At 37.9% G+C, this 12,738-nt stretch overlaps 1 protein-coding gene across 4 annotated transcripts in view; it reads right to left on the minus strand.

Annotated features, from left to right (window-relative positions):
• Nucleotides 1-497: 497 nt before the first annotated feature.
• SEC23A (SEC23 homolog A, COPII component) overlaps nt 498-12,738 on the minus strand; it is a 36,656-nt gene continuing 24,415 nt past the window's right edge. For all 4 annotated transcript variants that reach the window (XM_089522145.1, XM_089522146.1, XM_089522147.1 and 1 more), the window contains 8 exons: nt 12,605-12,711; nt 11,894-12,047; nt 10,674-10,751; nt 8,329-8,490; nt 5,151-5,237; nt 3,740-3,895; nt 2,258-2,323; nt 498-1,671 (listed from right to left, as the gene is read on the minus strand). In XM_089522145.1, coding sequence (XP_089378271.1) covers nt 1,582-1,671; nt 2,258-2,323; nt 3,740-3,895; nt 5,151-5,237; nt 8,329-8,490; nt 10,674-10,751; nt 11,894-12,047; nt 12,605-12,711 — 900 coding nt within the window. In that variant the 3' untranslated portion in view covers nt 498-1,581. The remainder of the gene's footprint in view (nt 1,672-2,257; nt 2,324-3,739; nt 3,896-5,150; nt 5,238-8,328; nt 8,491-10,673; nt 10,752-11,893; nt 12,048-12,604; nt 12,712-12,738) is intronic.

The following is a 12,738-nucleotide window of genomic DNA, read 5'->3' on the forward strand; positions in this document are numbered from 1 at the left end:
CAAAGCTAGTCTCTCAGCAAGGCCAATGCAATGAAGCTGCTTTCCTCCTTTCCCTCTCTGTTGCCTCTCTTCAAAATATTTAGTTTGTTCAATACACTATTCAGTTTCATTCAAACCTTCTGTCACTCTGATCACATTGATCTGTATGAAAATAGATAGGGAATAGAAAATAATTTTCTACTATCAGCTATTTCACTTTAAGAACAGGGGTCGTGTTATACAGATTATACATCATAGAGCTTGGATATTAATTTTTTTGGACTACAGGAGTCATGCTAGGTGAGGGATTCCAAAGTCATAGTTTTAAAAAACTAACTTGTCCAAGCTGAGGCCCTTTCACACTATACAGTTATAGCACTAATATTTTACTTTCAATGGAATGGTTCCTGAATATGGAATCCTGGGATTTGAATATCTTTCTCCATTGACTAAATGGATAAGTTATTATCAAAATTATGTATTGTGAGAAGAAACAGCTATAAGAATGCAACCATCAGTTTTGTACTTAAAACTTTATTATTAAAAGGTGAATTTGCTTGTTTTTAAGGAAATAAATCTGAAACTGAGTATTACCAGATTTATTACAATTACAGTATGTATTGTTTAATACTGTTTCAGCTGGAATCGCAAACTGCATAATTTATAACAAAACAGAAACCAAACAAAACACAAAAACCACACAATGTCATAATAGTATATGGCTATAATAAAAAAGTATTCCTTACTTGTGGAAACAGGCAGCAATATGCTTTTGTTTATGGTACTGTACTGTGTGTGTTTCCCCATGCCTATACTCTGCTGACAGGTACAAGATATCAATTTGCATCTGTTCTGAGAGCAGTCACATTTAATAGTGTTTCAACTAACTGTATCACTTACAGGCTTCGCCAGAGATTATCAAGAGAACTGTCAAAATGTAAGTTTTGAATAACAAACAGCAATTCTTCTTCTATTTTGGCTTGTTCAGCTTCTTGAGTTAGGAAGGATACAAAGAATTTTCAATCCAAACACACTAAAGAACAACAACAAAAAAGAACTCTTACTAAACTATCAATGTATAGCTGATTATAGAAAATAAATAATTTCAGATTTCCAAAAAAAACAAAAAACCCCAATATATATCTTTTATGGTCAGTTTTCTTTGTTCTTTTTCTAGCCCAAATGAATAAACATGAAAAATAACATAATGAAAATCATGGTAGCGCAGTGCTGGCAATGGACTTTTAAAAAATACTATGTTTGCAATGTCTTTGCAGTGCAAGCCAAAATAATATTGTCCACCATTAGAATATAAAAGACAGTACAAAATTATAATCAATGGACTAAGACAAATTACAATATAATCTTTGAAACCAAAAAGACTATTCTCTGATTAAATCCCAATCCAATTTCTTTTCAAAACTGTTGTTTGTACTCAGGCCTTTTATAATAAATGGGCTCTCTTGGAAATTACATTGCTTTACGATGGAGCTAGGCAGCTTGCGCACATCAGAGCATCCATTTTGCAATTATATAAAATGTATAATAAAGCTGAAATGTTAATTCAGCTAGTCAGTATCTCCTAAGACTCCACACGTTCATTTAGGCAGCACTTGATACAGCAAGTTTCTTCAAATGGTCCATGAAGACTTGCAGACTGACATCATCTGTAAGAATGGGTGCTCCAGATTCCTACAGGAGAAGAGAAAAGTTTTAAAGAAATGACACCACATTCATTGATAACGAAGACCTAGAATATTTCATGTAAACATGAACTGTAAAAGCCAAAGTCAAAGATTAATATCATATAGTAGTTTAAAGTTTATTGATTAGTCAATTGACCATATCAAACATACCATATAGCATAATTCCCTTGATCTAATAACTGACAGCTGGGTTAACCCAAAGTCTACTGTAGCGTCAGCACTGTTACTACTGCAGTCACTCAGATGCTGGACATAGGGATTACCTGTTTTAGTCCAGCTTTGGCTCGAATACGGTATACTGTTTATGACAAATTAGATCCTTGTTCTGTTTACAAGTATTGTACTGATTATGCAGCAGCAGTTCTCCATGAGAGATGCAGTGTTGCTGTGTATTAGACTGGAAACCCAGTGTTCCTCTAATGACTGGATATTATTAGCCAGAACATTATGTATGGTCCCCTTGCCTTCTACTTATAGTCTGATACATTGCAAATTGTGCCCCATAGATTAAAAGAGATTAAAAGTGTGAGAAAAGGGAAAGTCAGGGTTTCATTAACCATACTGAAACTTACCTGTCCCCAGGCATACATATTATTATGTGTCTGAGAGGGATTAACTTTAGATAGCAGAAAACGAGCCTTTGAAAAAAGAAAAATGAAAGTTATTCTTCTGAATAATTATTAAAGTTACCATGTACACCTCAGCATGAAAATTTTCTGACTTCTTATGACAAGAATGATTATCTGTGACCTACTCTTTGCATACTGCCCTAAAGCAGTTTAAGAAGCCTACAGACAGTGACTACCAAATTATATACATATATTTTAATGTTTTAGCCTACATTTAGATTGAAAATATTTTAAACTGCTAAGTAATCACTATCAAGAGATAAATACTCGGGATAAATACTCATATAACTGAGACCTTTCAATTATTTCTTATCGGCATGAAATCAACCCTTTTTGCAAAGCAGAATCACAGAATCACAGTTGTCCCTCCATATTCACTAGGGTTAGGGGAACAAGACCCCCATGAATATGGGGCCAGCGAAAAGCCAGTTTTTCCGGCCCCACTGCAGCCCAAGCTGGCTTTCCAGCACTCCAGCAGCACTCCTGGAGCATTGTTAAGCTGGCATGTCTGGTCAGCAAGGGTGGCTTCTAGGCAGTTTGGAGGCATGCAGCATGTAAACACCACATCCCCAAGCCGCCCTGAAGCTGGATTTACCAGGCCGTCTGTTTCGGCCCTCAGTTTCTTTAAGCACCCAAGAACAAGATCAGTATATATTATTATCTATAAATGTGTACATATGTTTTTATGACAAACCAATATGCCCCCAAGTAACCATGTTACTACGCTATATCTCCAAGCTCAGCTGAATGCTAAATGAAAGTCAGATGGCTAATGGTCTGGTAACTGGGAGGCTCTAGTGCAGGGATGTGCAACTGTGGGAGGCTAGGGAGGCGCATTAGGCCCCCAGGAGAGCTTGGAGAGCTGAGCCTTCCACAGTGCACTCCTGTCACAGAAAGGGGGGCGTTTTGGCCATATAAGGCCTCCTGGCCATTTTAGGCCAAGGAGAGATCTTTTTTTAAAAAAAAGAAGTGACTTGAAGTCACTCCCTTTTTAATCCCAGTTTCTTTTTTTTAGAAGGGCCTCTCGGTTTAGGAGCAACAACAGCAACAAAAATTGTTTTTAAAAAGTTGAAAACATTTTTTTTTGGGGGGGGGGTGACCAGGGGGGCATCAGGAGAGCCCATAGGCTGCATTTTATTCACCCCTGCTCTAGTAAAACCATGTGTACATATTGGCAATAGAATTGCTGGTGGCCTGTCAGAATCGTTTCAGCCAAAGAACCGTTTAGAGACATACATAAAGCAGCAAAACCTCTATCCACAACTTAGTACTAAAGCACATGTTTCATACCATCACAGTATCAGTAAGCTAAATGCTTAATTATAATTTACATGAAATAAAAATTTATAGAGGCAAGACCAGTTCTGATGTAGCCTATCTTGATTTAGTAGCAAGACTCTATAAATTAAACTAGCATTAATTTACCTGACTACCACCATGCTCTGTATCAATGTACCGTGGCATTGGAAATCTGGAATGAAGAATTTCCTGTGCATCATCTGATGGAGCTTGGAGCAAATGACGGAAGTTTTCATATTCGGGCATGTCCTGGTAGCCTGACTTCCGCCATTGTGCTATGGTCTTTAGAATAATAATTTAAGAGCAAATTTTTATATCTCCAAAAATAAGCTGTACATAACTCAAAATGTCAGAAGTAAAAAATAAGTATCAGGCAATAGACCAGTTAATTAATGTTTTACAAGTAATGATCATTTACTGAAATAGAATAATCAATAATGATAGTTCATTACGTTCTGAATAACAATCACACAATTTTCCAAATTTTTCAAGCAACCGCTCTATTAGTCTCTGTGTTCATATGCCTAGCTTCCATTAAATGTGATGCATAGTCTCAATGTATTTAAAAGAACTATGCCATAATAATCAGACATACAAGTACTTACTTACTTACAGTTGTTTTATGCCTTCAAGCTGTTTTCAGTTTATGGCAACCCTAACAAGAACCTAACACAGAGTTTTCTTGCCAAGATTTGTTCAGAGAGGTTTATCATTCCCTTCCTTTGAGGCCAAGAGAGCGCAACATGCACAAGATCACCCAGTGGGTTTCCATGGTTGAGTGGAGATTCAAATCCTAGTCTCCCAAAGTCCTAGTTCAACACTCAAACCACTATACCACAGAGGCTCTCCTGTTACTTACTATCATATACATTATTCACATAGGCTAAAACTTTTCAAGAATATGCATTCTATGACTACAACAGGTATAAAGCAGGTATTAGCTGTCAAAGCTTAAAAGTATTTATGCAGATAAATTATGTTATAGATTATTCATGTACCGAAGTGGGTACCTACAGTCCTACATTTAATGTCATGTGGCCTTTGTCTACAAAAGCCTTTAAGCAAGAGACCAGTGGCAAGAAAGTGGCAAGAAAGAAAGAAAGAAAGAAAGAAAGAAAGAAAGAAGCAGCAAGAAAGAAGGAGACGGGATTGGTATGGATGGTACTGAAAGAGAAAGACACACAGAGAGGTGCGGCCTTCACAACTGCCAATATACAGATCCACACAGAATATCTGCTTGAAGGGGAGACAGCTCATCCCTGATGTAAAACAAGAGCCCTGAGTAGTCTCCAAGATGAGCACACTAAAGTATATCCTGAAGAACTTTGGCAAGGAGCTTCATGCATTTAGCAAGTCTGCTGAGCTCTTCTTTAACAGAAGCAACCAAACATGATATCCTTCTGAAAATTAACACTGCATTGGAAATAACCCCTAATAGTCCTATTTGCAGGTGTGAAGGGGGGGGGGTGTCAGTTATTTATTCTTAGTAAATATATCCAAAGAGAAGCATATGGAAAGAAGAGTGATTTGATCTTACCTCTCCATGATAAATAAGGATCTGGAAAAAGGTGTCCATGAGGAGAATGCGATCAGGCAAAATACTGCTGCTGTCTAAAAGAACAGGCTAACAAAAATGAAGGCAAGTGTCAAATATTCATGCAGAATAATAAAATTATTTTTAAAGATTAACTCATGTCAGGTACATTTAAGAATTACATAACCTTTAGAAGTGATTATAATTGAAATTTGCCTATAATGCAGCTAAAATCTGAACCTTATAAACAGACTTCTCAAGGTGAGTGACACAGCTCCCTCTGGTGACAGCCAACTTCCTTCCACCTTTGAAGCTGCAACGGTAGGCAAGACTGTTGAACAGTCATGGTGTTTCACCTCCCAGCCACCTCCTTTGTTCCAACATCGGCAGTTGCCTGAGGACTGCTAGAAAGTTGTGTGGCAAGGGCACCTGACAAGCTTTTTCCACACAGGAATCTGTGAGCATGGGAATTCAGTGCCTAAAGGTTACTCTTGCCACTTCAGGCAGTGGTACCCAGCAGCTCACTGTTCCATCTAACTAAAGCTGAGAAGACTCGGGGAAACTTCACACCCCTCATATTTTTCCAAAAGATACATTTTAACTTTTTTCAGTGAAAAAACGCAGAAAAATTGAAGATCATAAAGAAAACAATGATTAAGTGTCACCACCATCACCACCACCCCCTAGAATATATAAATTACTTTTAAGACAAGATTTTACTCCTTCAAAATGCCAGGAAACATATAGTATGAAGATTAATATGTGAGAGGGTCAATAGAATTATACAAGCGTAATTTCTATGGCTACTGTAGACATATACAGTACACAAGATGTATTCTCCAAGATGCATTTCTGCACCTAAAAGATACTACCATCTTCATGAAAGGCAAGGGGCTTCACAGCTTGTGATAATACACTTTTGACAAATTGAATTTTAAATGTCAAATTAAAGTTTCTAGGTAAATGTACCACACATATTATACTATTATAGATTCTATATGCAGTAATCCAACCATAGTCCAACTTCTTTCACTGCATATACCTGAACACCCACACAACAGCTACTATCCAAAGGGTTACAACTCATACATCATTCTGCAACTGAAGTGATCAGCAGTATTTCTGATTCTCGTTTTTTTACAGCTCCTCCTTTGTTTACATGCTGTTAAAGCTCCAGTCACACATAAAATGCAGATGAACCAAAAAAGCAAAGCAAAGCAAAGCTTGGAGCTATAATCAACTGCACTAAAGTTCCCATAATGGATATTGCTTCAAGGTGAACAACAGTGAAATAAGAGAAGCAAGCTAAAAGTACACCTCTGGGGATTTTAAGGGCTATAGGCACTCTCCCATTTCCAATAACAGCATTATCACCACAATAATCAAAGAAGCTGCTAGTCTGTGGCTCTGAGAACAAGTGCTCAAGAAGATATGCCAATTGATTAGTTCTTAAGATTGTGGTCACATGTGATTGTTTTTGTCCAAATAATACAATTTAGCTGGTTTATTACAAAGTTTGGGGGTTCTGTTTTTGTTTCCTCCTACTTCTGAGAGAGCAAAAACTAAAATATAAATAGCAAAGATACAAAAACTAAAACTATTACCAGGTGAAGCAGCTTGTAGCTTTCTCTTTAGCACAGGGTATATTTCCAGTATTGCTTATACAAACTAAATTAATTTTCATAAATATATCAAATAGCATTATTTTGTATACTAAATTATAAATGAAGCATTTTGAGTTGCTAAAGCAGGAAAATAAGTGTAGGTTTGATATGAAAACAAGTATTGCATTTATTGAGTGATTCCCCTTTCCTGGAAAAAGACAGCAGAATGTTTTCTTTTTATGGCATTTCTGGATTTATGAATTTTTATCTTTGAGAAAAGGTGCCAAAAGTACATTCTCTGGCCCCTACTTTTCTTATAGAATCGTAGAGTTGGAAGAGACCGCAAGGGCCATCCAGTCCAACCCCCTGCCATGCAGGAACTCTCAATCAATCTTTGGAAGAGACAAGACAGGTAGAAGCGTTGGACATAAGCATCCTTCATGCATGCTTCCCACCTGCACAGGATTTCTCAGGGGAAATAACAGTTGGAAAAGCAAAGGATGCTGAAATTTGCAGGCACATAGTGTTTTCCAGAATGACCTTCCAGAAGCTGGTGCTTTCCCCTCTGCTCTACCTGCCAGTCTAAAACCAGCCCAAAAAAAAAAAAAAAAAAGCAGAATCCTGCTTAAAAACCTGCATTCTCACACTGAATTAGGCAAGATGCTCAAAAGAGCAAATTATATTGAAATATAATCTAAATTAGAATTACAAATTGAAGAGCAGATGGTGTTATTCCCTTCCTTTCCAGAGGAGCACGGGCCCTTGTGATATGGAATTGTAGTGGGAGAGGAATAACCTCCAATTGTCATGAGGGATCTTGATTTCACAGGCCAGCTTGAAGGTTTTGAATTCAAAACATGAGCATCCTCTGGAATCAACATATCACCTACAGTTGTCTACCTTTCAGTGGGTGATGCTATGCTTTCAGCCTTTTCATTATGTTTAAAAGTGTTTAAAACAATTTTAACTTTGTGGTTTTAATCACATCGTGTTTTTTTTTACTTTGTTTTAATTTGTTCTACATTGGCATGGGTCCCATGCTGGGAGAAAGGCATGGTTAAAATAAAACAAAACAAGATTTGGGTTAGTATCTGGTGGGGGTAAGATTCAGCTCATATAAGATTATTTTTAGCTCATATTTTTCCAGATTTGCTTATTTGTTTGGCATATATTTCCAAGTGAATTGAGTCCTTATACACAATTTAAACCAGGGCTTGACAACTTCAAAAGATTCAGGGACCAACCTTCCCACTTTTCCCAGAAGACCTATTAAAAGCTGAGACTTTGCCAAGACTAAAAAGTGTCAAAAAACAAAATTGAAAATGGCCAGAAGCTATTCCAAGAAGGGGAGGGAACTATTGATCAAAACAAGGTTCACAGGGCTTACATCCTTTGTTTTACATGAGAATCACACTTCTTGATAGTCCTTTTATATTTAAAAAATGAGTGGCAGTTCTTTTGTGGCCACAAAAAAATGGGTGGTCTGGTTTGTTGCCCACCTCAATGCAAAACAAATGAAACAGGAATAAACAAAACAGTCTCCATTGTTTCTTCTTACTGATTCCACACTGCCATACCTCCGGGGGTCCATTGAAAGAATAGGCATAGAGGATTGGCTGAACCATTATAAGTGACTGAGTCAGATCCTGGCGCATGAAATGATGGCGATAATAGGAACTTTCATCAGGACTGTTGTTGAAAACTTGCAAGAAAGGAGATCTTCTTAAATGGAACATAAACTGCAAAACAGATAAGTCCAATAACAATTATGAAGATACATAATACTTTCCAGAAAATGATAATACAAACCATTCAAGCATATCAGTATGCACTACGATTCTCTATGCAATATTTTTCTTTTCTGGAACCCCTTTGTGACTGAAAATTATGCACTTCCCTTTGGTGCCACTGCTAGCCAAATTCAGATTGGACCATGTACAGTTTAATACAGAAATCTCAGTCTCAAAGTACAAGATGTTTTATAACCAAGAAGCAGACCCTTAAATATAGTTCCATATCAATGGCTCAGTGAAATAAAGCCAGTTGCCAATACATTTTACTGCTATTTAATCTGAAAGGAGACGCAAGACAAACATTCCAAAAGAGATATATTCCATATTCCCAGATTATTTTCCAACCTAACTCTTAACTGGACTTACTTTTGTTCATGCTGTTTTTGTGTGCCTTCAAGTCATTTCTGACTTATGGCAACCCTAAGGCAAACTTATCATTAGTGTTTTTTGGGCTGAGAGTGTGGTACTTGCCCAAGGTCACTCAGTGGATTTTCATGGCGGAGCAGGGAATCGAACCCTCATGCCCAGAGTTGTAGTCCAACGCTCAAACCCACTACACAACGCTGGCTATCATTTTTGTGCATAGATGCAGCCAAATGCCAAAAAGAGAAAGGGTTTTTCCAATGGACATTTGTACACCAAGAACTGAGTTGGATCCAGAGAGATTCACTGCCCCCTCCTCCCCGTGGCAGTTCAACTAGATCTGCTCTGTTTTCCAGAATACCCTTCCTCTCACAGCACTACAGCATAATCCATTCAGTAAACATATATTACAGCATTTTGGTGTGTAATATTTGTGGAGGAGACTGCTATGGTGAGGAGAAATCCATTTCCACTAGTTCCTTTAAACACACTTAAAAACACGCCCAAGCTTTAGACAGTAACTAATAACATTTATAGTAGAAATTCCACTCTCAATCTGTCCTGAAAAATATCACTAAGGTAACTATGGGATGGAACAGACAGCCCTTAGAAGACACCTTCAGGGCATCATCAGAACACAGCATTTACATGATGCATGGAAGTTGGGCGGCTGCCCAGACATGGCCAGCTTCAAGATGCTCTGGCAGTGTGACATTCAGACACCACACACCGCCAGAGTGTCTTGAAGCCACCATGGGGTTGTGGCACAGCCGCTAAAGGAGGCTTTTCTACAGTCCAAAAAGGAACAGATCTTTGTAGTTCTTTTTGGGCCAGGTTCAAGACAGATTGGGGCCACAGCGTGTTGATGCCACAGCCCCAATCCATCTTCGGAAGGAGCAGCTTCAAGCCGCCCCATCCTCCCCCTCTGTTTCCCCTCTATGTAAGGTTTTGTTAAACCTGGATTCATATGCTTCATCTGGGTAGTTGGTTTAATCTATCAAAAGCTTCCCAAACTTTATTTTCTTTCTTTGTTCAATTTGTAATTGCCCTAGGATTACAAAAATCAAGTCATCAAATTATGACAAAAGAAAATTAATAAGATGATGTGGTAACAAGAAAACATTCAAAACAGCTTTGGGAATTACACAGCCTTCCCAGTGCTTCACTACAATCCCCAGCAGCCCAGCCAGCATAGCCAGTGATCAGGAATGCTGGGAGTTGCAGTCCAATGTCTTTTGGAGGGCTGCATGATTCTCACCCCTACTTTAAAATTATCACATTGCTCTAGATTTGCAATAAATTCAGTTTCTTTTACAAGAACACAATGAAAGATGGGAAACCAAGAATATATTATACTTAAATAGAACTGCACAAAGCAACTTGCCATGACGCTTTTTATTTGGGTGAAAGCATTCTCTGTAACTGTCCTGACCCTGAAGAAAGTACAAGGGCAACCTGCATTAGTACCATAACTTTAATGACCAATGTCTGGATTGGTCTGTACTGGCAAAGAACAAACACAAAACCAGAAACTGCACAGATCCTTTGAAAGTACACAATCAGAAAAAGTGAGCAAGACAGAAGGTGAAAAGTGATGCTAAGAAATACTATGTAACTGCATTATAAATCCCAACTTTAATTCTTAATTGCGTTTTTAAAAAAAGATACAACCCATTTTTATATCCATTAAGGGCATTTAGGACATTATACAATGAAGAAAGGATTCAAATTTAATATGAATGTTATCTATTTCAATTCCTTCCTACCTGTGGATAAAGGGAGAATGTTTCTGAAAATCTGAAGGAGCTTGGATCATCCTTGTGGTACTCTCCAAATTTCTGACACTGAAATTTTTAAAAAATCAAGTTCTCAGTATAATACTTTTGCTATTGTCACAACATTTTCAGAAATACTGTTCATACTGTTGGATTACAACTCTCTTAACAACTGCCTATGTGCCTGGAACCGATGAGAACAGCAGCCCTACAATACCTGGAGAATCCACATTTCACCACCCATTTTAAGAAACGTATATGCCCAAGGAGCCATTTCAGATCAGGAGCCATACGCTTATTTGGAATGTAAGGAAAGTTTTCATTGGCATTAATGAGGGTTATCTTTCCTCTACAAACAGCAGGCACTGAAAGTCAGAAAGACAAACTTCAACACTTATACAGAAGCCAAATCAGGACTGCAGAAGGAGATAAAGGGTTAAAAAAACAGTGTTCCCAGCCATATTGGAGGAGCATATATTCAACAGCTACTGACTTTTAAAAATAGTCATTTGCCCAGTTGCTAGTTGCACAAATGGCATCGTGTCATGCATGACCCTTATGATGTTCAAATCTAAAGGAGTTTTTGTCATTTAAATTGGTTCCTATCTGAGAGCTATATTTCACCTATACACATGGCCAGAAGTGCCACTGGACACATATAGAAAAAGATAGCAGGAAAAGCAGGATACAGTGTTTACAATGCCAGTAATCCCAAATGAGCTGGATTACATATTTACCTTCCCCCTCATAGATGGGAGACTTTCCATGAGTACAAGGGCCTTTGATCCAGCAAAAAGCTCATGGAAAAGTGGGAAAGAAAGTAATTTTTATTTTCATCTCTCCCCTGAAACCCACAGTCAGCTCCCATGATGTTTGAGAAGGTCCATCAAAACGCCTAAAGATTTCAACAGTGGTTCAAGCAGGAAGGGGGTTTAGCCAAAAACAAACACCTCTCATACTTCCATCAATGGATGCTGGGGGATGCTTTCTGTGAGCAAGATCCAACCCAGCACTTGCCTTCATATACATACACACAGTGTCTTCCAGTTTGGTTCTTCCTTTCTGCATTTGTCTGTTTTAGGTAAGGAATAGAGGGTACATGTTGAAAACCCAGTTTTTATCTATCCTGAGTACAATTCTAAATAGGTGATTAGCAGCACTGAACAGAACTAAGCTTACAAGGGAATTTTAAAGCATTCTGAAGGTCTTACCAATCTGATAAGTTGTCTGTCCAACCATCGAAGGACATCAGGCCCTTCCTCTGTCTCAGCCCGATACACAGCTAGTCTGGCCATAAGAATGGCAGCTGCCTCTTGGTCAAAAGAAGCAGCGATGTTTTGAATCTGTGTCTGAGCATCTGCCCAACTACAAAATAATAATAATAATAATGTCTTATTTTTCTCTTAAAAATTAGCAAAGACTTTAGCAATTCAACAGCAGACAATTCCAAGTCCATATTACTTTCCCAAGTCTATTTTTTAAAAAAACACATTCCTTCATGCAAATTTAGGGTCAAATACTGAGGAAGTACATTGCAAAGCAAATAGAAGGATTCTTGTAGACCCTGTCTGAACACTGTACCACGAATAATTCAGGCTTCCCTAAAGGAAATAACACCCAAAAAGGGTCACTTCATGTGGCATCTCTAATTCTTGTGACTTAATGGGTTTTTTTAAAAAAAATTAGCACGTATTAATTGTAAGTACTTCTAATTTTGTCTTAATGTGCAAGCAATAAACTGTTTTATTAGAAGTTCTCTCAAACACAGCAAAAGACCCTAAGGGACCTTACAGTCATGGCTTTGCTCAATATAATATAAAGTAACTTAATAGACTAAAACATAATATATGCTGAAAGCATATATTAAACTGTGTGGATATTACACAGAACTCTAGATCAATATATCAGAAACTAAGACTTACTTTCTGGCGATAGTAGTGACTCTAATACGTCTCTGTCCACTTGAATGCTGGTACTGAGTTACAAACTGGATGGCACCTCGTCCACCCTGAGGAATTGGAGCATTGTGCTGTTTTGAAATGGGAAAAGCCAGAAG

The sequence above is a fragment of the Sceloporus occidentalis genome, unplaced genomic scaffold (assembly GCF_023333645.1).
Source record: "Sceloporus occidentalis isolate IW3139 unplaced genomic scaffold, rSceOcc1.0.p SCAF_4, whole genome shotgun sequence".
Classification (NCBI taxonomy): Eukaryota; Metazoa; Chordata; class Lepidosauria; order Squamata; family Phrynosomatidae; genus Sceloporus; species Sceloporus occidentalis.